At 35.4% G+C, this 25,552-nt stretch overlaps 1 protein-coding gene across 4 annotated transcripts in view; it reads left to right on the top strand.

Annotated features, from left to right (window-relative positions):
* MMRN1 (multimerin 1) overlaps nucleotides 1-25,552 on the top strand; it is a 69,101-nt gene that overhangs the window by 17,588 nt on the left and 25,961 nt on the right. For all 4 annotated transcript variants that reach the window (XM_007074682.3, XM_042984187.1, XM_042984186.1 and 1 more), the window contains 4 exons: nucleotides 6,640-6,759; nucleotides 9,716-9,822; nucleotides 20,282-20,386; nucleotides 22,221-22,394. In XM_007074682.3, coding sequence (XP_007074744.1) covers nucleotides 6,640-6,759; nucleotides 9,716-9,822; nucleotides 20,282-20,386; nucleotides 22,221-22,394 — 506 coding nt within the window. The remainder of the gene's footprint in view (nucleotides 1-6,639; nucleotides 6,760-9,715; nucleotides 9,823-20,281; nucleotides 20,387-22,220; nucleotides 22,395-25,552) is intronic.

Raw genomic sequence — 25,552 nt, 5'->3', positions numbered from 1 at the left:
CGGCAGTGTGTAAGTAGCCCAGACAAGGGCCACACCACTCCACAGTGAGTCCTGCCCCTGGGAGAGGGGAAGATAAGGTACACACCAGTCTGACTGTGGCCCTAGTGGTGGGCTGGAGGCAGACATCGGGTCTGGTTGTGGCCCCACTCACCAACACAAGTTACTCTGCACAGCACAGAGGAAGTGTCCTGCAGTTTGGAGCCACCTCAGAGAATACCCCAAATGATGAAACGGAAGGATTCTCCTCAAAAGAAACTCCAGGAAGTAGCAACAGCTAACAAATTGATCAAAAACGATTTACAATATAACGGAACAAGAATTTACAATAATAGTCATAAAATTAATTGCTGGGCTTGAAAAAGCATAGAGGACAGCAGGGAATCTATTGCTACAGAGATCAAGGGACTAAGAAATAGTCATGAGGAGCTAAAAATGCTATAAATGAGGTGCAAAATAAAATGTAGGTGGCCATAGACAGATTGAAGAGGCAGAGGAGAGAATAGGTGAATTAGAAGATACAATTATAGAAAAAGAGGAAGCTAAGAAAAAGACAGATAAAAAAATCCAGGAGTACTAAGAGAACTAAATCCACAGAACTAAGTGATGCAATCAAACAGAATGATATTTGTATCATAGGAATTTCAGAAGAAGAGACATAGAAAGGGGCTGAAGATGTACTTGAAAAAATCATAGCTGAGAACTTCCCTGATCTGGGGAAGGAAACAGGTATTGAAATCCAAGAGGCACAGAGAACTCCATTCAGACATAACTTAAATCAATCTTCTGTACGACATATCATAGTGAAACTGGCAAAATACAAGGATAGAGAGAAAATTCTGAAAGCAGCTAGGAATAAACACACTCTAACTTATAAAGGGAGACCCACAGGACTAGTGGCAGACCTATCTACTGAAACTTGGCAGGCCAGAAAGGAATGGCAGATTTCTTCAATGTGATGAACAGAAAAAATATGCAGCCGAGAATCCTTTATCCAGCAAGTCTGTCATTCAGAATAGAAGGAGAGATAAAGGTTTTCCCAAACAAACAAAAACTGAAGGAATTCATCACCACTAAACCAGCGCTACAAGAGATCCTAAGGAGGATTCTGTGAGTGAAATGTTGCAAGGACCACAAAGTACCAGAGACATCACTACAAGCATGAAACCTACAGACATCACAATGACTCTAAATCCATATCTTTCTATAATAACATTGAATGTCAATGGACTAAATGCTCCAACCAAAAGACATAGGGTATCAGAATGGATAAAAAAAACAAGACCCGTCTATTTGGTGTCTACAAGAGACTCACTTTAGACCTGAGGACACCTTCAGATTGAAAGTGAGGGGATGGAGAACTATCTATCATGCTACTGGAAGTCAAAAGAAAGCTGGAGTAGCCATATTCATATCAGACAAACTAGACTTTAAATTAAAGGCTGTAACAAGAGATGAAGAAGGGCATTATATAATAATTATAGGGTCTATACATCAGGAAGAGCTAACAGTTACAAATGTCTATGTGTCAAATACGTGAGCCCCCAAATATATAAAACAATCACAAACATAAGTAACCTTATTGATAAGAATATGGCAATTGCAGGGGACTTTAATACCCCACTTACAAGAATGGATAGATCATCTAGACACAGAATAAATAAATAAACAAGGGCCCTGAATGATACATTGGATCAGATGGACTTGACAGATATATTTAGAACTCTGCATCCCAAAGCAACAGAAAATACTTTCTTCTCGAGTGCACATGGAACATTCTCCAAGATAGATCACATACTGGGTCACAAAACAGCCCTTCATAAGTATAAAATAATTGAGATCATACCATGCATTTTCAGACCACAATGCTATGAAACTTCAAATCAGCCACAGGAACAAGTCTGGAAACCTTCAAAGGAGGTTAAAGAACACCCTACTAAAGAACGAATGGGTCAACCAGGCAATTAGAGAAGAAATTAAAAAATATATGGAAACAAATAAAAATGAAAATACAACCATCCAAACACTTTGGGAGGCAGTGAAGGCAGTCCTGAGAGGAAAATACATTGCAATCGAGGCCTATCTCAAGAAACAAGAAAAATCCCAAATACAAAATCTAACAGCACACCTAAAGGAAATAGAAGCAGAACAGCAAAGACACCCCAATCCCAGCAGAAGAAGAGAAATAATAAGGATCAGAGCAGAAATAAAAAATATAGAATCTAAAAAAAACTGTAGAGCAGATCAACAAAACCAAGAGTTGGTTTTTTGAAAAAATAAACAAAATTGATAAACCTCTAGCCAGACTTCTCAAAAGAAAAGGGAGAGGACCGGAATAGATAAAATCATGAATGAAAATGGAATTGTTACAAACAATTCCTCTGAAATACAGGCAAATATCAGGGAATACTATGAAAGATTATATGCCAACAAACTGGACAATGTGGAAGGAATGGACAAATTCCTAAACATCCACACACTTCCAAAACCCAAACAGGAAGAAATAGGAAATTTGAACAGACCCATAACCAGCAAAGAAATTGAATCAGTTATCAAAAAACTCCCAACAAATAACAGTCCTGGGCCAGATGGCTTCCCAGGGGAATTCTACCAGACATTTAAAGCAGAGTTAATACCTATCCTTCTCAAGCTGTTCTAAAAAATAGAAAGGGAAGGAAAACTTCCAGACTCATTCTATGAAGACAGTATTACTTTGATACCTAAACCAGAGACCCAGTAGAAAAAGAGAACTACAGGCCAATATCCCTGATGAATATGGATGCAAAAATTCTCAATAAGATACTAGCAAATCAAATTCAACAGCATATAAAAAGAATTATTCACCCTGATCAAGTGGGATTCATTCCTGGGATGCAGGGCTGGTTCAACATCGCAAAATAATCAATGTAATACATCACATTAATAAAAGAAAAGATAAGAACCATGTGATCCTGTCAATCGATGCAGCAAAAGCATCTGACAAAATTCAGCATTCTTTCTTAATAAAAACCCTCGAGAAAGTCGGGATAAAAGGAACATACTTAACCATCATAAAAGCCATTTCTGAAGAGCCCACAGCTAATATCATCCTCAATGAGGAAAAACTGAGAGCTTTCCTCCTGAGATCAGGAATACAACAGGGATGTCCATTCTCACTGCTGTTGTTTAACATAGTGTTGGAAGTGCTAGCATCAGCAACCAGACAACAAAAGGAAATCAAAGGCATCAAAATTGACAAAGATGAAGCCAACCTTTCACTTTTTGCAGATGACATGATACTATACATGAAAAACCCGATAGACTCCACCAAAAGTCTGCTAGAGCTGATACATGAGTTCAGCCAAGTCGTAGGATACAAAATTAATGTACAGAAATCAGTCACATTCTTATACACTAATAATGAAGCAACAGAAAGACAAGTAAAGAAACTGATTCCATTCACAATTGCACCAAGAGGCATAAAATATCTAGGAATAAACCTAACCAAAGATGTAAAATATATGTATGTTGAAAACTATAGAAAGTGTATGAAGGAAATTGAAGAAGATACAAAGAAATGGAAAAACATTCCATGCTCATGGATTGGAAGAATAAATATTGTTAAAATGTCAATACTACCCAAAGCAATCTACACATTCAATGCAATCCCAACCAAAATTGCATCAGCTTTCTTCTCGAAGCTAGAACAAGCAATCCTAAAATTTGTATGGAACCACAAAAGACCCCAAATAGCCAAAGTAATATTGAAGAAGAAGACCAAAGTGGAAGGCATCACAATCCCAGACTTTAGCCTCTACTACAAATCATTAAGACAGCATGGTATTGGCACAAAAACAGATACATAGAACAATGGAATAGAATAGAGACTCCAGAACTGGACCCTAAAAAGTATGGCCAACCAATCTTTGACAAAGCAGGAAAGAATATCCAAAGGAAAAAAGACAGTCTCTTTAACAAATGGTGCTGGGAGAACTGGACAGCAACATTCAGAAGAATGAAACTAGACCACTTTCTTACGCCATTCACAAAAATAAACTCAAAATAGATAAAGGACCTGAATGTGAGACAGGAAATCATCAAAACCCTAGAGGAGAAAGCAGGAAAAGACCTCTCTGATCTCAGCTGCAGCAATTTCTTACTTGACACATCTCCAACGGCAAGGGAATTAAAAGCAAAAATGAACTATTGGGACCTCATGAAGATAAAAAGTTTCTGCACTGCAAAGGAAACAATCAACAAAACTAAATGGCAACCAACGGAATGGGAAAAGGTATTTGTAAATGACATATCAGACAAAGGGCTAGTATCCAAAATCTATAAAGAACTCACCAATTCCACACCCGGAAAACAAATAATCCAGTGAAGAAATGGGCAGAAAACATGAATAGACACTTCTCTAAAGAAGACATCCAGATGGCCAACAGGCACATGAAAAGATGCTTCAACATCACTCCTCATCAGGGAAATACAAATCAAAACCACACTGAGATATCACCTCATGCCAGTCAGAGTGGCTAAAATGAACAAATCGTGAGACTATAGACACTGGAGAGGATAGGAGAAACGGGAACCCTTTTGCACTGTTGGTGGGAATGCAGACTGGTGCAGCCACTCTGGAAAACAGTGTGGAGGTTCGTCAGAAAATCAAAAACAGATCTACCCTATGACCCAGCAATAGCACTGCCAGGAATTTGCTCAAGGGATACAGGAGTGCTGATGCATAGGGGCACTTGTACCCCAATGTTTATAGCAGCACTTTCAACAATAGCTGAATTATGGAAAGAGCCTAAATGCCCATCAACTGCGAATGGATAAAAAAGATGTGTTTTATATATACAATGGAATGCTACTTGGCAATGAGAAAGAATGAAATCTGGCCATTTGTAGCAACGTGGACGGAACTGGAGAGTGCTATGCTAAGTGAAATAAGTCAGGCAGAGAAAGACAAATACCATATGTTTTCACTCATATGTGTATCCTGAGAAACTCAACTGAAGACCATGGGGGAGGGGAAGGGAAGGAAAAAAAAAAGTTAGGGAGAGAGCCAAACCATAAGAGACTCTTAAAAACTGAGAATAAACTGAGGGTTGATGGGGGGTGGGAAGGATGGGAGGGTGGGTGATGGTCATTGAGGAGGCACCTGTTGGGATGATCACTGGATGTTGTATGGAAACCAATGTGACAATAAATTTCATATTAAAAAAAATAAAAATAAAGAGAAAAACAAAACAAAACACAAAAAAAATGGCATCTCTGTCATCATCCTCATTTTATTCACTTTATCCACATATTCTAACCATCTCAGCAGCCCCAAACTCAGATCTCTGTTTCATTCACCCAGTGCTTTCTCTGTCTTTGGGGCCCACCCCTTTGTGATGCAGTTTGAAAATTGTTTGCAGGCAGAAAATTAGAGTAGGTATGGGATTCACATCATGTTGTCTCCTTTTCTCAAAAAATAATATCACTGAGTTGTCTGTTGTTCAACTTCTAAAAATTATTGCTTTATATAGCTTGTCCAGCGTTATAGATTTTTTTTTTACCAAGGGAAAGTACATCTGATGCTCTGTTATAGCCAGAGCCAGAAATTTCTAAAATTCATATTTTTAGTTTATTACATAAACAATAGAATAAGCTTATTAAACTTGTATCAAATTAAGGTTTGATTTAAAAGTGCCCTAAATCTGTAGATTAACTTGAGGAGAATCGATATATTTAAATTGACTCTTCCCATCCATTAATAGTATTTATTGGATTTTCTTTCAGGCCTTTCAATAAAGCTTAAAAGTTATATATATTAAGTCTTACACTTCTTTTGTTGGATTTAATAAAAATAATGGTATTTTTGCTGTTGTAAATAGTATCTTTTTAAAATTTTTTTTGGTACATTGAACTGTCTGTAACTGATCTTAACTATGTGGCCATACTTTTTATTAGTTATAAAAAATTTATATGAATTTTAACTACATAGCTGAACTCTTATAATCATTTGCATCTAGACTCATATTCTCTTTATTCACAATCATATCATCTGCTCCTAGTAACAGGTTTTTTTTTTCCTCTTTTTGATTATTACAGCATGTATTTTTTTGCTTTTGTCTTACTGCACATTGTTCACCAGAAGTAATGGGCCTACGTCTGAGTCTCCAATCTAAGTACTAATATTGATATTTGACAGGGGTGCCTGGATGGTTCAGTTGGTTGAGCATCCGACTTCAGCCCAGGTCATGATCTCACAGCTTGTGAGTTCAAGCCCCGCATCAGGCTCTGTACTAACAGCTCAGCGCCTGGAAACTTCTTCTGATTCTGTGTCTCCCTCTCAGTCTCTCTCTGCCTCTCCCCTGCTCATGCTCTGTCTCTCCTGTCTCAAAAATAAATAAACATTAAAAAAATATATATTGATATTTGACATAAGGGCAATCTTCTATTTTGACTTAGCTTACAGCTGGCATGCAGATTCTGGTTTTAAGTCTTATTTATTCTCAATTTACTTCGATCTTGTAGTGTTTCTTTACTTTTCATATGTACAAAAGCATCTACCCCATAATACTTGCAGCCGTAGACAGAGGTCCGTGAAAATAATTTTAAGGAAAAGAATTCTTTTTGACAATGATTTTTTTCTAACAAAAATTCTCTCTTCCTTAGGAATTGGTGTGCTTATGTACATACCAGATTATCACCCACAGTGATACTGGACAACCAAGTCACTTATCTTCCAAATGGGAGAGGGCCTTGTGGCTCAACCGGGAGATCCTGTCCTCAGAGGTATGTGATATTGTTTGAAAATAGCCACTGCTTGTGCTATATTCATGTATGTCCTGGAATATGTAGAGAAAGCTAATCATCCCAGGTACATACGTATAATAAGGTCAGAGTAGGGTCATTACATTAAATGAGATGCATGATCTTGGGTAAGTTAAAATGCAGATACTAATAATATGTGCCTCATTGGGGTTTTTAGAATATGTGAGACAATGCAGTAATAACCTTAGCCTACTGACAGAGTCTTCAATAAATGTTAATTCTCATGCTTATTTCCACTTTTACTATTACTATTATTTTTATTCTATAACCTGACCAATAATCCTGTCTTTTAATTCTTATGAAATTCATATACAGTTCTAAAATTTTATTGATAATTTCCCTTTCCTACCAGGTCAGAGAGAAGTCTGTAATTTGGCAAGCCACTAATTGAGATTATGCACAATAAAATGGCTAAGGAGGGCCTTTCTTTACATGTGTATTTTAATGATTCATGTTATTTAATTTTCATTTTTAAAAAAATCTATTTAGGACATTAAAAAATTGTCCTCAAATGTGGGGCTGAGTAATTGATAAGTGCTCTGAATTCACACAGTCACAGTAGCTTATCTGAGAGTGTTTCAGAAGAGCCTGAAATAAAAACTAAAATTATTATTCAGGCCATGATGGCTCATGTTATGCAAATTGTCATACAAATAACTCAGGCAATGAATCTGACACATTGGCAATCTGGAACAGTGCACAGTAAGGATTGTAAAATCAAGGTGTTTCTTACTCCCCAGAGGAATAGCTAAGGTTCATGGTCCAGAGAGCTAAGCACATCTTAGGGATTTAGGAGAGCTGAGCTCCAGTTCTGCTTTCAGTTTACTCCCTTTGTGGCAATTTCCTTGCCGACATGAGAAACAAAGAATGCATTGTTAATTCTTCAGTAATGAAAATATTACCACAGTAACCCCTATTATACTGCCCTTCTGAGTTCAAGGTGAGTTTTTTTTTCTCTCTCTCTCTCTTTAAACAAACCAGAAATGCATATCTTTATTCTCATCTCTTATCTTTCTTTACCTTTGAATGAGTCTCTCCATTCATTCACTATTTCAGTATATATGCAATGTTTGTTACTTTTCTTTTATGTCTGAGCCACATATACCAGGGATCCAGTTTGCTAAAGCAGGGACATTTACTCCTATAATAATGCAACCAACTGTGTGGATTCATCCTAATAAACTCTAAAGAGTCCTTTTCCAAACAGCTGTCCTTTCTATTTGGATTTAGCTATTGGACTGGAGATAGTTCACTGGACAGAGTTTTATTTACTGAATATAATTCACTGGAATAAACACAGACAAATGATTAGCCTATCTTTTTGAGATGGAAAGAATCTTACAGCTCATTTTAAAATTGAGGAACAACCTCACACATAGTGAATTACCCTTCACATCACAGCAAGTTTCCTAAAGCCCAGTTTACAATACATTTTCTTCCACATGATCAGGGTTTACCCATGAAATTGACCATTGTCTCCACAAAGCTGCGTGGGACAAACTCTAGATAATAACAGTGGAGGCTAACCCATGCAGCATGGAGTAAAATCCCACCTGGATCACTTTTAGATACAAGACTTTGAGCAAGTTTTTTCATCTCTCTCTTCCTCAGGCTCCTCAGCACATCAGAATAATATTTTCCAAATAGAATAAAATTAAACAAGATAATATATACCCATTTTATAGACCTGCTTGATAAGTATTAGTTAAATATTAAGATCGTGTGGTAAGAATAAATATGACAAAATTGTATTTATGATTGACATTTACATATACGGCGCCTACAGTTCAGGACCATTCATCATTTCTATTGATTGCCGTGTTAAAATGTTATAACTTCTTGATTTCCCTTGCGCAGTTTCTTTTCCAAAATATTTTCTCATGTTCCCTGTCTCTCCCCCTCTCTTTCTCTCCTTCTCTTTACCCCATCTCTCTCTCTGAGATAAATACCATATGAGAGAAATAATAAAAATTAAGCTTTTAAAACTTGAGAAAAGAGAAAGTGCAGGTTAAAAATCATAGTGGTTACTATAATTTCAGTTAGATCATTAATACACGGTTTAAGTTGTTTGATGTTGATCTGAGAAAACACAAGTCCTTTTAACTATAATGATATAAGGAATAATAAGAATTGAAATAAAATAAATTATCCTCATAAGCTGTTTAAAAATTAGAATTAAAATATTTTTTTAGGTTTATTTTATTTTTGAGAGAGACAGAGACAGTGCGAGTGGGGGAGGCGTAGAGAGAAAGGGAGACAGAGAATCCCAAGCAGGCTCCGTGCTGCCAGCGTAGAGCCGGATGAGGGACTCAAACCCATGAAACCATGAGATCATGACCTGAGCCAAAACCAGGAGTCCCGCGTTTAACGTACTGAGCCACCCAGGCACTCCTTAAAATAAGTTTAAGGGACACCTGGGTGGCTCAGTCAGTTGAGCTTCTGACTGTTTCAGGTCACGATCTTGCAGGGTTGTGGGTTCGAGCCTCGCATCGGGCTCTGTGCTGACAGCTCAGAGCCTGGAGCCTGCTTGGGATTCTGTGTCTCCTTGTCTCTTTGCCCCTCCCCTGCTCACACTCTGTTTGTCTCTCTCTCAAAAATAAATAAACGTTAAAAAAAATTTAAATAAGTTTTAACATTGCTTTAGTTAAAAGAATTATCAAGGGAAATGTTCTACTATGTGTAGAAGATGTAACGATAGGTATAAACTTAAAATCCCCAACAGCAGAAGTCTTAATACTTTTTAGAATGTATTTAAACAAATCTAAGTTTAACAATAATATTGATGATGAGGATTACAGTATTAACAATAACAGATACCATTTATTGAATGCTTATTATATTTGGGGCAATGTCTCCAATACTTTAACAATCCCAACTGATAATTTAATGAGAGACAAATACTTCCTCTCCTCTACAGATCTCAGAAGATCCCAAATCCCGTCTACAGGATGCAACATAAAATCGTTACCTCATTGGAATGGAAGTGCTGTCCTGGATTCAGTGGAGCAAAATGTCAGCTAAAAGGTATATTCTAATAGTAATTTTATAATAACAATTAGAAGCATAAAACTTCTGAAGAATAAGCAACTGATTCCAGTGAAGAGTTGTATTTTCCCTTTTGAACCAAAGTTAATTAACACGTAGCCAAATCATTAAAACTGTTACCTCTCTAGGGCTTCCTTAGTACTGAGTTTAGCACCCTAAATCTCTTAACGAGATATCTTATATATTCTTATATTGTTACGGTAGTTTTATGGCATGAGTAAGTGGAGATCTGATTATTCACTTTTTCTTAACTGTATGCTGTGGAGACATGCCTTATTTAAATATCGGAAATCCTAATTTTATACTTTTAAATAATCATTAGAAGTGACCCTATGTGATAATAAAACTAATTTCTAGTTTTGTTCTAGTTCAATTATTTGAAATAATGTCTATGAATGAAATTCAGTTTTAAAGAATATATAAATAGGCATGAATAATTGTGGGTTTTTTCCCCTTAAATCCTCATAGAGCCATTTTATCAACTTTAATTTTAAGGATTTTCTGGTGGCAAGGCTAATCAAACACATGGTAACCTGCCGTGGCCTAACATCCATGTGGCTATTATTTTGCTTTTGGCTTTAAAACAGCCAAAAGCCTTGAAAAATAAGATACGGCATCAGCATATGTATTTTAAATGAATAAATATTACGAGAAAGACCATTAGCAGTGGTGAGGAATTCAATCAGCAGCATGAGAGACTGTGATTAAAAATTAACGTAAGTGTGGAGAAACCATTATGATTCACATTTTGAAAAAAGGAAGTTGTAATACAAAAAGCTCTAGGAAACTTGCAGTTTTGCTAGGGATATTATGTATGGTTTTTCCAGCCCACCCGGTGAGAATCTGTAGGCGAATTTGACTATAAGGCTATTTGTTCTGGGTCTGGCCTGAATTTCAGAGATGATATAAAAATTTAATACATTTTCAGGGTATAATATGGATATGTACTTCATTTATAATCAAGTAAAATAAACTTTTAAATAAAACATCATCTATACAAAACGTATTTAAAAACGAGGCAATTTAGCATATTCTAAAGAAGTCCAAATATCATGCTGCTTTCAAATGATCCCTGATTTCTGCGAGGTGCACAAATATGGTAAAACGTATTTGTTTTTAATCTCTAAATGGCAGATGGTTAAAAGTTCTGACCAATATTTAGAATTATATTTCTAAAGTCTAACAGTAGTTTTAACATTTCTCTTCTTCAATGAAGAAGGGTATCTTAGGAATATCAATTCCATTATTATTTCTTAGAGATTCAAGGGTTAGTTCACATTATACCTCTCTAGAAATTTAGAATGTCATTACACACCCTATTGCACATAGGGGACTGAATGTCGATATGTGACAGAAAGCAAAGTCTTTATGTCAAAGAATGTCATGGGCTGCAGCTGATAAGAACTGTTGTTGCTTTGATTGTTTAATGACATCTCATGTTCTAACTGGAAGCCACCTGTGGATATTTTTAATACTAGACTTACAAATTGTTATCTTGAATCCTCATTAACAAAAATGTCCCAGAACAGACGTGACTATGACCTTCTGTTACAATACTATAATTAGAATTACTCATAGTTCAAGCATCTGCTGATTAAGCTGTTGTGGAAAGGTCATCTTTCTATTGAAATCTATGATAGGAATAATTTTCCGATGGTGGATATGCCCATTGTGTCATGTCATACAATCAATTCAATATGACTGTGATTCCAAAAACCCCTACTCTTGCTCCCTATGATACTCTGACCATCCTTCTCTTCACTTGTATTGCAGTATATAAAAGCAGTTCAATTTTTTATTAGTGCAGTTGATGCACTGATAGTATCAAGAACTACTGTGTCCCTTTGTCCCTTGAATCAATCTTCATTATCTCATCTATCCTGGGTTTCTTCCTTCCTTCCTGTCTTCTTTTCTTTGTTTCCTTTTTTTTTTTTTAAACACATTTTTCCCTTCTGATTTCTCCCCCACTACATTCCAACTCTCCCTCTTCTTATCACACTTTATGTATGTGCCAATAGTCTCTTATTCTTATACGGAAGAAAAAATTGTCAGGTTTCCTTTGACAACACTCTCCACGCTATCTCATTTAACAAGCAGCCCCAAATATGGCAAGAATAATCAGTGTGGCTCATCCATTCTTTAAATGTCTTCAGAGCCTGCAAGGGTTTAGAATAACCTTCCCATGTAGCTACTGTGATAATTACTTCAGTGCTAGCCCTTCACATCAGATTATTCTATCCATAGAAAATACGTAAATTTTACAAATCCCTACTTCCCCAAAAGTTTCATCCCCACAAATAAAATAAACTTCATAATACAAAAACAATTTCTTTTTCATTTAGATTGCAGTAGGGAGATATTTTTAAATATATAGGGAAGATCCATCAGTCAGGAATAAAATGGAACAGCTAGCAACTGTACTCTCTTTTATTTCTCCTCCTCCACTTCTATACCTTTTTCTCTTTTTCTTTCTCCTCCTACCCCTTTATAGCTTCACTTCCAACCTGTTAGAAAGGGGTATTGTGGGGTGCCTGGGTGGCTCAGTCAGTTAAGCATCTGACTTCAGCTCAGGTCATGATCTTGCCATAGGTGGGTTCAATCCCTCCCTCTCTCTCAAAAAATAAATACATATCAAAAATTTTTTTTAATTTTTTTAATGTGTATTTATTTTTGACAGAGAGAGAGAGAGAGAGACAGACAGAGACAGAGACAGAGCATGAGTAGGGGAGGGGCAGAGAGAGAGGGAGACCCAGAATTCGAAGCAGGCTCCAGGCTCCCAGCTGCCAGCCCAGAGCCCAACACGGGGCCCGAACCCACAGAGTGCGAGATCATGATCTGAGCTGAAGCTGGACACTCAACCGACTGAGCCACCCAGGCGCCCCACATTAAAAATGTTTGAAAAAAAGAAAGGGATGCCGTGATTCAAAATCAATGAGGCAATTCTTCCCGTTGTCTTATTCTACAATATGCTGCCTATAATATGACTAAGCCTCTATACATGCTCATTTTGCTACAATTTCGATAATCAAAAATCTGGTAAAAAAAAGTTCTAGATTAGATTATTAATAATATTAGTCATACTATCAAGAGGAAAACAATTTTTTAAAAGTGTAAATGAATAGAAATTTTTAGGGAAAAAAAGGTAGATGCATTAAGTCAAAGAGCAAGGCAATAGTTTTGATTTATTTTACATTTGTTATACTTTTTTGAGGATCAAAGAATTTGTCTTCAGAAAGGGACCTAATTTTGTGATGGGATCCAAGACATTTTTTCAGAATGTCAGCAACAATATAGTTTTTAAACCATTTATATAAAATTTGCAATAATGTGCTTTTCCAGTAGATGTCTCTAAAATGTTCTGAAGTAGAACAAGGAAATTGTGGCTTGCTCTAATGACACAAAAGACGGGAATTTAAGTTCAAATAATGTTAGATTAGAGAGGAGGAAAGAAAAGCTTCTTTGTAAATCTGTTTAAGAAAAAATCCAGTCAGCTCTAGTCAGATCCTTTATGTAGGAAAAAGGTATTTTATAAAATTATGTTTTATAATACGTACCACAGATATTACGAATGCTGAAAAATACAATTATGCAGTTATTGAAATAAATTGACCTCTGCTATTTGTTATGAATATATAAAAATATTTCATTTTATAAATGTTGTGAGATAGTTCAATACATTTTATAAGCTATTATAACCAGCATTTTAAATATGGGACTTCTCCAGTAAAACTATTTTAAAATATTACTTCAATTAATATAAATACTTAAACAGAAAAAAGTCCCTATATTTCTTATATACTTGCATATCTAATTCATCCCAGTGGGGATTAATTCTTTCCCCTTTAAGAAAGAACATTATCTCCTATAAGCATCTTGCTCAATTATGATACATTTAGTCAAAAGTCACCATGTACCTTAAGTCTTTGTTGCACCAATTGCTTTCTTTGACTTAACTACCAAATGTCAGTAAATCTTTATATATGTATTGAATATCACCAAATAAGCATTTACGTGATGTCACAGGATCAGCCAGAAACTGGTCTTGTCACATAGGAAGCTTTCTGGTACTAAGAGCAAGCTTCCTCATTACTGAATTGCCATTAATGACTTCCTCCATAAGCCTCAAAGGTCTGGAAGAAAAACAAAATATAGATAACACCTGTCTAATAGAAGGAGGAAGAGGAGTGGGGGAATCAGAGGAGAATGGAAAGGGAAGGAAAGGGAAGGGAAGGGAAGGGGAAAAAAGGAATCTGATTTCTTAAGTATATTGAATTTTCATTAATTTATTTATTTTTAAATGTTTATTTATTTTTGAGAGACAGCAAGAGAGAGCACAAGAGGGGGAGGGGCAGAGAGAGAGGGATACACAGAATCCAAAGCATGCTTCAGGCTCTGAGCTGTCAGCACAGAGCCCAATGTGGGGCTCGAACCCACAAAATGTGAGATCATGATCTGAACCGAAGTCAGAAGCTTAACTTACTGAGCCACCCAGATGCCCCCATATTGCTTTTTTTTTTAAATCTGAAGTGATAAAGCTCTTTAAAAGTTGTTTGACTTAAATAAATGTCCTTCTGTCCTAGCACCTATCTCTCAGAAAGGACCAAGAAAAAGAGACTTAGAAATCCACCCTATAGAACAAAGCAAAGGTCTGTGCTGAAGTGCAAGATAAGATAAGATTGCCTGGGAAACCTAGAATTCATAGCAATCCTTGTGGTAGGGAATACATTTGGGAAGACAGAAAGATTGCTACATGGAAAAATAAAAGAGCATCAATCACTGGAAAGTAACTGATTCCACTTGCGAGAGACCCTATCAGCGTTCTCCCTGGGCTAAAACCTATGAAATCACCTGGGATGAATGCAGGCATTGAACTCCAGTCAACAAACAGAGCTAGGAAAAGATAACATAAAGCACTGAATTTGTTAAATAGGCATTTCAAGTTTTTAACAGCCTTGGCAGGGACCCTATCCAATGAACTCCAGAGAAAAGAGGTTCATATGACAATCAGATCTCAAGGATCTTTGTGCAATGGTTAATAGTTGTTTCTTTTATGAGTACAATTTCCTCACCTAGTTCCTCTTAAGCAATTAATTTAAAAATAATTATAGCTGAAAGCAAATGGAAAGTTTCACATGCATACGCACACACACAATCACATTAGTTTTTGTCATTTAATATTTAAAGTATTTTTCCAATTACATATTCTTTCCAATCAGCCTTCTTAAAACTTCTCAAATATATGGAGAACGTTTAATTTTTCTTATTTCACATATGTTTTCATATAATGGGGGGTGAATTACCAAAGATCAGTATGCAAGAGAACTAAAGACTTTCACTTGATACTTCTGTGTATTATTCTCTGTCCCTTTCAATAGCTTTCTTTTTCTCTCTCTCTCTGACTGTTTTATTTGCTTTCTCTTCTATTTGTCACTGATTCTGGAGTTTTTTTTTTCTTGAATCTTTAGTTTTTATTTCTAATCTGCTGACTTTCTCTAGTTGTCACTTTCTATTTCCTTACTTACAATGGAATTAATAGCATTTTTCCAGATTGCATGAATGATGTTTATCTGAAATACTTTTGACCCTAAAGACAATAGAAAATCAGACATGAGTGCTTTTCATTTACCTCCTTTCTATTCTTTCTCCCTTTATCTTTTATCCAGAATTGTTTTTATTTCTTGCACATTTAGGATCTTACCTGGACCAGGCGGCACAGAGAGAACTATGATTTAATGAAGAAACTCCAGTCAGATATGACCCTAGAAGTCTTAAAATGCCCTCTACTTCCTCCTGTAGAAGTGTGTGTGTGTGTGTGTGTGTGTGTGTGTGTGTGTGTGATTTTCTAATTTACCAATCCTTCTCAAATGAGGAAGGATACTGGGTGAAGTAATGCTATAATCTCCACATTAAATATGTCACATGTAATACCCATGGAGATAAAGCTGACTTCATTAGAATGTAATAAAACAATTTAAAATAACACTTTACTATTTATAATTAACCTTTAGCAAAGATTTTGAACCCCTAGAAATGAACTGTTTATCAAATGCCTTTGTGATTTTTATTGCAGTGACCCCACTCCAGGATCATGAGCACCAAACCAATCTGTCTCTTGATTCTGAGGATGGATGAAGGTGCAGGGCCATATTCAAACAGATAACTCATTTAATAACATCAATTAAAATATAAATCAATATGCAAATCAATGGTTAAAAATGTATTACTTTTAAGTTAATGCACATATTTTCATGTATAAATGTATTTCATAAGTGTAAATATTGTGATTATTTACATAGTTAAATATTTAATAATTATATTTAATAATTTAAGAGAACACTTATAAATCTATATTTATAAATATAACATATATTATGAAGCATACCAAGTAATGGAAACCATAACACAAACCATTCATCTCATTATTCTAGTAATTTCTAAATAATGTATTAATTTCTACAACTTACTGGTGTGTTCCTTTTTTTGACATGGATGACACCAGCTAAATGATGTGTCTATCAGGTATATGATTTAAAACAGAGTCCTGCCTCAACCTCCTTTAAAGCATTCTCCATCAGGGGCACCTGGGTGGCTCAGTCGGTAAAGCGTCCAACTCAGGCTCAGGTCATGATCTCACGGTTTGTGAGCTGGAGCCCAGTGTCAGGCTCTGTGCTGACAGCTCAGAGCCTGGAGCCTGCTTCGGATTCTGTGTCCCCCTGTCTCTCTGCCCCTCCCATGGTCACTCTCTGTCTGTTTCTGTCTCTCAATAATAAATAAATGTTAAAAAAAAAAAAAAAGAATTCTCCATCAGATTTAGAGTCAATGGGTGATATCAGGTCTCAGCAAGTTGATAATTTCTATTAACATAAATGATAGTGCCATCCTGCTGAATTATCTATTAGTGTTTACTGAATTAAGAATGATTGTATTCAAATCTTTCCAGCCCCTAAAAACTAAGTGCATTTTAAAATATTCGATATATTTGTTACTAACTAAATCATGAAAATTCCTGTAAGGATGTCCTATTTAATTCATACAGTTTTGCAAACATTATTTGGCCAAATTCGTGGCACCATAAATCCAGGAATGTAAACGTTTATTATATTTTTGAGTTTTGTTGTGTAAATGTAATTTTGTATAATTAGAAAAATTGATGTTTCTCATGTAATTCATCTCTTATTAATTTTTGTTTCAAATAGTACATATACTTTTTTCATATCTAAAATGTCTTTAAGTTTTCAAATTATCTCCAGTTTAGCAAGGTGAATATTTTTTCCCCTATAGAGTTAAAAAAATAATTGACATCTCTATTAGAATGTCATCTCCATTTTTTTAAAAAGGCTCATTTTCCAAATGCTAAACCTAAAACTGATTCTTAATGATATGCCTATATCAGAATTATTTTAGGTATGTTCTATAATATTTTATTTTCTCAAATGTTCCACCATTTCAATTATATAATGTTAAAATTCTAATTTTATCTTTTAAACATTTTCTTTTACTGATTTTTTTAATAACACTATTTGATAAAATATTTTGGAATTTTTTATATCAAAAATTTTGCTTTACTTGAAACTTTTCATTTCAAAAACTTATGAAACTAATTTCATAAGGTTCTTTAATATTTTTCTCTTGATTATAACTGAAATCGAACAGAAATTGAATGTCATTATGAAAAATAAATTAAGTAATTTTAATATTAATTTTAAATGACACGAGTTTAGAGCATTATTTGAATCAAACATTTATACAGCAAGTAAAATCCACTAATTTTTATTGAAAACAAAATCAAGTTGATTTTCATTCCAGAAATATTGTTTTATATTAATTAATTTTTTATATCAATTTGACATTTTTACTCTGATATTTTACATATAAAAAGGCATTCCAGATTTGCACTATATCATTAGATAATGCAGGAATAATTTCATTATTGATAAAATTTCTATGATTTTCTTTTTAAAAAAAAATCACACTCATAAGAAGTACTTCTAAAATTTAAACTTTTGTCTCTTATCTAGTGTTTTTAATAATTTACTATAAATTGTTCAGTTATTTTTATCAAAATTACTTCCTCCTTATAAAGGTCCACTTCTCTATGGAATAAAAGGAGACTCCATGTTGTCATGTATTGGAGTTTTAATAAATCAGGTATTTAACACGTTTTTGTTATCAATAGGCAGGTGTGATTAAAAATCTCTGAAGATAAATTTCTGGGTTACAATTTTAATATGAAAATATCTGGAATTTTCTGCCTTATAACAATGAGATATTAGAATTAGAAATTTTGTTATAAATCAGTACTTATAAATCACTTATAGAGTTTAAAATTATATATACACACACACACTCATATATATATATATATGACACACATATATATTTATACATGTATAAACACATATATATATACACACATGCTCAATTCCCCAGAACAGATCTACTGAATCAGAATCTTCAGGTGAGGGAATGGAAAGCACACGGACACTTTTAGTGTTTCAGAATTTACAGGAGCTTCTGTTTTTCATTACTTCATAACAAACTATCCTCTGCCTATCATATTATGGAAATACCTTTAAATGTACCAGCTCTTTTTGTTTTCCTATGATTGTTTTGTCTTGTTTTCTTTTCTTGTGAGTGATTTGATCGAAAAGGTAAGCAGTAAGAAAATGAAAAGAACATTTGTTCCTCCTGTTGAAGCCACATGCTCCTTTTGCTATAAATACTTGCACATCTGTATCCTGAACCATCTTCCATTGCTAAGAGAAATCGGGAAGACTGTGAAGTGGGCAGTTGCTAAGGAAGATAGGTCTTGATGCTTTCTTCAGTGGTTCTCAAACTTCAGTGTGGATTGGAGACAGCAGCCACGCTTGTTAAAACACAAATTATTGCCCCACTCCAGACTTTCTAAAAATTAGTAGGTCTGGGATGGGGCCTAGAAGTTGTTACTTTCAAAAATTTGCAGGTGGGAAAAAAAAAAGGTTCCAGGGGGTGCTGATACTGCTGATCTAGCGACCCTGGTTTGAGAACCATCACTTCACTTGCTAGTTACTCTCATGGGTAGACTTAGATTCTAGCTGCCAGAAAAATGCTTTCTTACATCATCTAAGGAGGAAAATTGATAAAAATCTATGCAATTATTCAATAGATATATTTGTATGAATTCATTTGAATTTAGGCTTTAAGAACCTTATTGCTAGGACCTAACAGAAAATTAGAACTTGTTGCCACTTACTACAGCCTGGAAATAAGTATAATCTCCCTAAGCTGCAGATTGTTTTCTTCCAAATAAATCATCAATTATACAGGACTGTCTATAATACAGTGGAGAGAAAAAAAGAAACAATATCAAAACAAAAACCTTGAACATGAATGGAAATTTGTTAGTTTAGCTTGATGTCCTGAAGAAAGACAATGGAAAATTCAGTCAAACAACAGAGACTAACTCACATTAATGACAAATATATTGTTCTTACTATGGAGTAGAGATCCTTTAGTATTATTGTCACAGCCACATATGCCTTAGGAGCATAATTAACATGTGCCAGAGGCACGGTTTCAGTGGTACATAATTTCACATAGTTAGAAGCACAGATACCAAACCCTTGTTTTCTCATGTCTGATAATGCAGACTTCAATGAATACATTCGTTCATTAAAAGTAAAAGTAATTTGCGGTTAAAGATCTGCAAATTACAGATCTACATTACTTGATGTGTTCAATATTTCTAGTAAATTTTCGCTCTAAATTTTCTTCAGTGAAAAACTATATTTCCATCAAAAATATTGATTCGTGGGAAAGAGGAATCAATGCTTCAACAGAGTAGATTTATTTTATAAGCATTTCTATTCTTCTGAAATTTCACTGATTTTACAGGTCTATCCCCTCGAGACATGTCATGTAATAGTTACTTTTACTTGTATTCCCTATATATGCTGAGTCTCTGTATTTCCTAAAAATCTGGGAATGGCCCATTTATTTACAGATATTCTTTCATTAAGGAACCTGTAGCTCCCCCTTACTTCCAAAGAGATACCAGTTGGAAACCGCACGGTTAAACAAGCAGCTTTGTGGCAGTCCATTTATACAGCCACTGTAGCTTTTCACACAGCTGATTTTCAAGTCCCTCAATCATGCAGGCACGTTACGTCCCCCGGTTCGCACAGCTGCCACAAAGTACCATCCATTTGTGCCTAAAAGGAGACCTGAATAATTTTATTTTTGCCAAACAGATTTAGAGCCCTGCGCTTCCAGCACAAAGTGGACGCACGTTGCCCTCCCCCCGCCCCGGATGGGGGCGAGCAGCTCACTCTGCAATGATCGCAGACCATCATGCTCCAGTACACGGGAAAATGAACGGCAGCCACGGCACTGCTCGGGGTTGGAAAAAATGAGGCAGTCCCAAAGCTTAACTCTCTCTCTTCTTTTTGTGTCTGTCCAGCCCAGGAACAGCAGCACTTGATACACAGCAACCAGGCTGAGAGTCACACAGCTGTTGGCAAAGAGACAGCCAAGCAGGAGCAGCAGAAAGACTGTGGTGACCCAGGTCACAGATTGTAATTACTAACATCCCTAACCCAATTATTGTCAACACTATTTATAACAACTTTGAAACAGGAAATCCCTTGGCTGTCAAATGTCTCATGGTGCCACATTAACATACCTCTCAATCCTTTTCTATTGGTGCCCCACGTTGGGAGAAACCATGGATGAGCTGTAGGTTCCCAGCCTGAAGGGACCACATATAATTTCAAAGCTCTGTGTGCAAACACAGAAGGCGATTAAAAATGCTGTTATACGAGGTTGTAAGGAAATCACAGGCTTCCAAAGTAAGGTCAAACTTTTGTCCTCCAAAGAGTGCAATCATGGAAGTATCTTGATGTGGAAGGAATGATGTGAGGATTTGAAGGAAGTAAGAAGCCTCCCTTCCTTTGATTGACAAGGGATCACCAAGGATATTGATCACTGACTCGGGAAAATCATTGTGCCTAATTGAGAACCTCATGTTGATCCAATGTTGGAAAGCCCCATATTTTCTCATCTTTCTAATCATAAGTATTTTACCATTTCTTTTATTTTTGTTTATTTCTTAATTTTTTTTTTAATCTTTACTTATTTTTGAGAGAAAGAGACAGAGACAGAGTGCGAGCAGGGGACGAACAGAGAGAGGAGACACAGAATCCACAACAGGCTCCAGGGTCTGAACTGTCAGCACAGAGCCTGACACGGGGTTTGAACTCACGAACTAAGAGTTCATGACCTGAGCCAAAGTCTGACGCTCAACTGACTGAGCCACCCAGGCTCCCCTTACCATTTCTTTTAGGACTAACTTTATTTCTTAGAAATAGGAGGTTGGTTACTGCTGAAAACCTCTATGTGTTTTCCATAGATCTAGTCATACAAACTAGGGCACTCAACTTGAGAAATGTGACTTAAGGGGATCTCTTTAGGAATAAAGAGACTTAAGGGGATCTTTTTAGGAATAAAGATGAATATATCATAGAAACTGTACTTTTTTTAAAGGGGATTGGAATTCAGTATCTTCATAAAATACTATAAAATCCTCCTTGAATTAGTGAAGTGCATGTGTAGAAGTATGGAAACTATCATAGTTATGTTAAATGATTCAAAGTAAATCTGAATCTTTAGCACTCATGAAAGAAAAGCTCAGTAAAGTATAAAATCCTTAGACTATAGATATGACTACATACATATGTGTATATAGCCACACATATTTAATTCTGTAACACTGGATTTGGAAGCAGAAGATGAGGGGCAGTGGCTCAGTCAGTTAATCGTCCAATTCTTGATTTCGGCTCAGGTCGGGATCCCAGGGTCGTGGGAATGAGCCCAGAGTCAGGCTCCATGATGAGCGTGAGTTTAAGATTCTCTCTCTCCCTCTGCCCCTCTCCCTGGCTCGTACCTCTCTCTCTCTCTAATATAAAAATTAATAAATAAATAAACAGAAGATAAAGGATTAGCTCTGCAACCTTTAGCAAGTTACTTTGGTTTTCTGTACCTCAGTTTTGTCACCTCTTAAGAATGTAACAATAACTCTTTGAGGTTTAAAAACAAAACAAAAAAAGACTGAAAACTCTGAGCAAAGTTAGAATATTTTAGAAATATAATATATTATAAATTTATACATTTATATGTATTTTATATTTATATATTATAAATTTTTACCCTTAGTGTAAAGTTCAGGCTGCCATTTGCTAAGTGCACATATAGTAGTCTATGTTTTCAAATATATAATACGAACATGATTTATTTGAAATACTTTAAACCTATCACAATATTTTAATGATATTATGTATATATATATATATATATATATTCATTTTTTAAATTCTTCCAATATTCCTTTCTTCTCCATGCAGCAGTGACACAAAAGATGACTGAGCAGATGAACCGCCAGGCAATGAAACTGACCCTTCTGCAAAAGAAGATTGACAATATTTCTTTGGCTGTTAGTGATGTAAGAAACACATACTCCTCCCTAGAAGGGAAAATCAATGAAGATAAAGGCAGAGAATTTCAATCTTTTCTAAAAGGTACAAGTAAAGTCAAATACATTATTCATTGAGTTAAGACAAAAGGTAAATGACTCATTTATCTTTTCTCATATCGCTTTGGAATTTTTTCTTAAGATTGGGTGTGTAAAGTCTCTAAGGCTTATGATTTTGGAATAAGATATTTGTAAATCAATCTCTGAAATAATTTGAAACATCTAAATTTTTTGTTGCTGTATAGTCAAATCTTTTACTGAATATTTTATCTAATTTATTTTCATTATGTACTGGTTACATCTTAACTTGTAAAATGAACTGTATTTAATTTACTTCCATCATGGTTTCCAGTTCAAGACAAAGATGAAGCTAAGAAATGATTATCAAGGACTAGATATATGGTTGTCTCAATAATATTGATGAAGATATTGAAGATAAATCAAAAATACATAATTATCCTAGAAATTATCTAGTTTATGGAGTATAATCAATAAAATATATCCTAAAACATCTCAGATGATGGAAATAATAATTTCTTTATAAATGTGAATTAGTTTTGCCCAAGTTTTGTGCTCTTAAAACAGCATGCTATGTTCCTTTCTGGAGGCTTTACAGGATAATCCAAATCCTGTTAATTCCAGTTGCCAAAATTCATTTTCTTGCAGTTGTAGGACTGAGGTCCTGTTTTCTTGATAGCTGTAAACTGAAGCTTGTTGCCAGCTTTTAGACACAACTACATTTCTTGGCTCATGGCTTTCTTCCTCTGTCTTCAAAAGCCAGCAAGACTGTTGAGTCCTCATGGCATGTGTCAAACCCACTCTTCTACCTTCCTTTTCCCCTTTGAAGGGCTCAGTGATTGCACTGAACACACCTGGGTAATCCAGAATATTCTCATCTCAAGGTCTTAAACCTTAATCATATCTCCCAAGGCCCTTTTGCCAGGTGAGGTAACATATTCATAAGTTCAGGTGTGGACACTTTGAGTGAAACAGCATTATTCTGCCTACCACAGGAATCTATAGATAGTGAATAATTGCTATGGTAGTTTATGCATAGGGCACTATGGGACCATTTGATAGTTTCAACAAATCGAGTCTAAGGGCACCAGTGAAGGCTTCTACAAAAAGAAACTATCTCAACAAATAAGCTATGGATCAGGAGGAATTAATTAGGCAAAGGGGTTTAAGTAATTTGATCACTAGGAATGTCTCACTTCTCTGGGTGTATTGTATGTTTCCAAACTTCAAGATTACTGGTCCTTTCACTTTATTTTATACATAAAAACATCCTCACTGTCCAATCCCATATCACATGTTAGTTTTTCTTTATTTTTCACATGTGGTTTGCAGGCAAAAGAGATAAGGTGGAGGTTTCTGTAACATTTGCCAGTATAGCAGCAACCATGATTTTTTTTTAATTATATAAACAATTAGTGCTATAAAGCCCCTGAAAGAAAGACCCCGCCCTACATTTCTGGCATGTCCTCGTTGGCTAAACTTAAACCAATAGCAAGCATGAGAGAGGAATATACTTTCCCTGAAGTGATAGCATGTGAAAGAAAACAAATAGAAACAGTATACAATTGACTATAACCACCATAATGAAATTTGTTTAACAAAATTTGGTTATCATAACCAAAGAGAATTAAAGAATTAGGCCTGTCAACAGCTCTTTGTGAAACTACTAACAAAATTTCTGGCAATGACACGGAAAAAATCATACACTCATAACAACATAAACAGCAAAATTCTCCCCTCAAATATGGAAACAAACAAAAATGAAAATACAACAATCCAAACGCTTTGGGATGCAGCGAAGGCAGTCCTGAGAGGAAAATACATTGCAATCCAGGCCTATCTCCAGAAACAAGAAAAATCCCAAATACAAAATCTAACAGCACACCTAAAGGAAATAGAAGCAGAACAGCAAAGACAGCCTAAACCCAGCAGAAGAAGAGAAATAATAAATATCAGAGCAGAAGTAAACAATATAGAATCTAAAAAAACTGTAGAGCAGATCAACAAAACCAAGAGTTGGTTTTTTGAAAAAATAAACAAAATTGATAAACCTCTAGCCAGGCTTCTCAAAAAGAAAAGGGAGATGACCCAAATAGATAAAATCATGAATGAAAATGGAATTATTACAACCAATCCCTCAGAGATACAAGCAATTACCACGGAATACTATTAAAAATTATATGCCAACAAACTGGACAACCTGGAAGAAATGGACAAATTCCTAAACACCCACACGCTTCCAAAACTCAATCAGGAGGAAGTAGAAAGCTTGAACAGACCCATAACCAGCGAAGAAATTGAATCAGTTATCAAAAATCTCCCAACAAATAAGAGTCCAGGACCAGATGGCTTCCCAGGGGAGTTCTACCAGATGTTTAAAGCAGAGATAATACCTATCCTTCTCAAGCTATTCCAAGAAATAGAAAGGGAAGGAAAACTTCCAGACTCATTCTATGAAGCCGGTATTACTTTGATTCCTAAACCAGACAGAGACCCATTAAAAAAAGAGAACTACAGGCCAATATCCCTGATGAATATGGATGCAAAAATTCTCAATAAGATACTAGCAAATCGAATTCAACAGCATATAAAAAGAATTATTCATCATGATCAAGTGGGATTCATTCCTGGGATGCAGGGCTGGTTCAACATTCCCAAGTCAATCAACGTGATACATCACATTAATAAAAGAAAAGATAAGAACCATGTGATACTGTCAATCGATGCAGAAAAGGTCTTTGACAATTCAGCAACCTTTCTTAATAAAAACCCTTGAGAAAGTCGGGATAGAAGGAACATACTTAAACATCATAAAAGCCATTTATGAAAAGCCCACAGCTAACATCATCCTCAATGAGGAAAAACTGAGAGCTTTTTCCCTGAGATCAGGAACACGACAGGGATGTCCACTCTCACTGCTGTTGTTTAACATCATGTTGGAAGTTCTAGCATCAGCAATCAGACAACAAAAGGAAATCAAAGGCATCAAAATTGGCAAAGATGAAGCCAAGCTTTCACTTTTTGCAGATGACATGATACTATACATGAAAAACCCGATAGACTCCACCAAAAGTCTGCTAGAACTGATACATGAATTCAGCAAAGTTGCAGGATACAAAATCAATGTGCAGAAATCAGTTGCATTCTTATACACTAACAATGAAGCAACAGAAAGACAAATAAAGA

The sequence above is a fragment of the Panthera tigris genome, chromosome B1 (assembly GCF_018350195.1).
Source record: "Panthera tigris isolate Pti1 chromosome B1, P.tigris_Pti1_mat1.1, whole genome shotgun sequence".
In the NCBI taxonomy this organism is placed as follows: Eukaryota; Metazoa; Chordata; class Mammalia; order Carnivora; family Felidae; genus Panthera; species Panthera tigris.
This window is presented reverse-complemented; position numbering and strand designations above follow the sequence as displayed.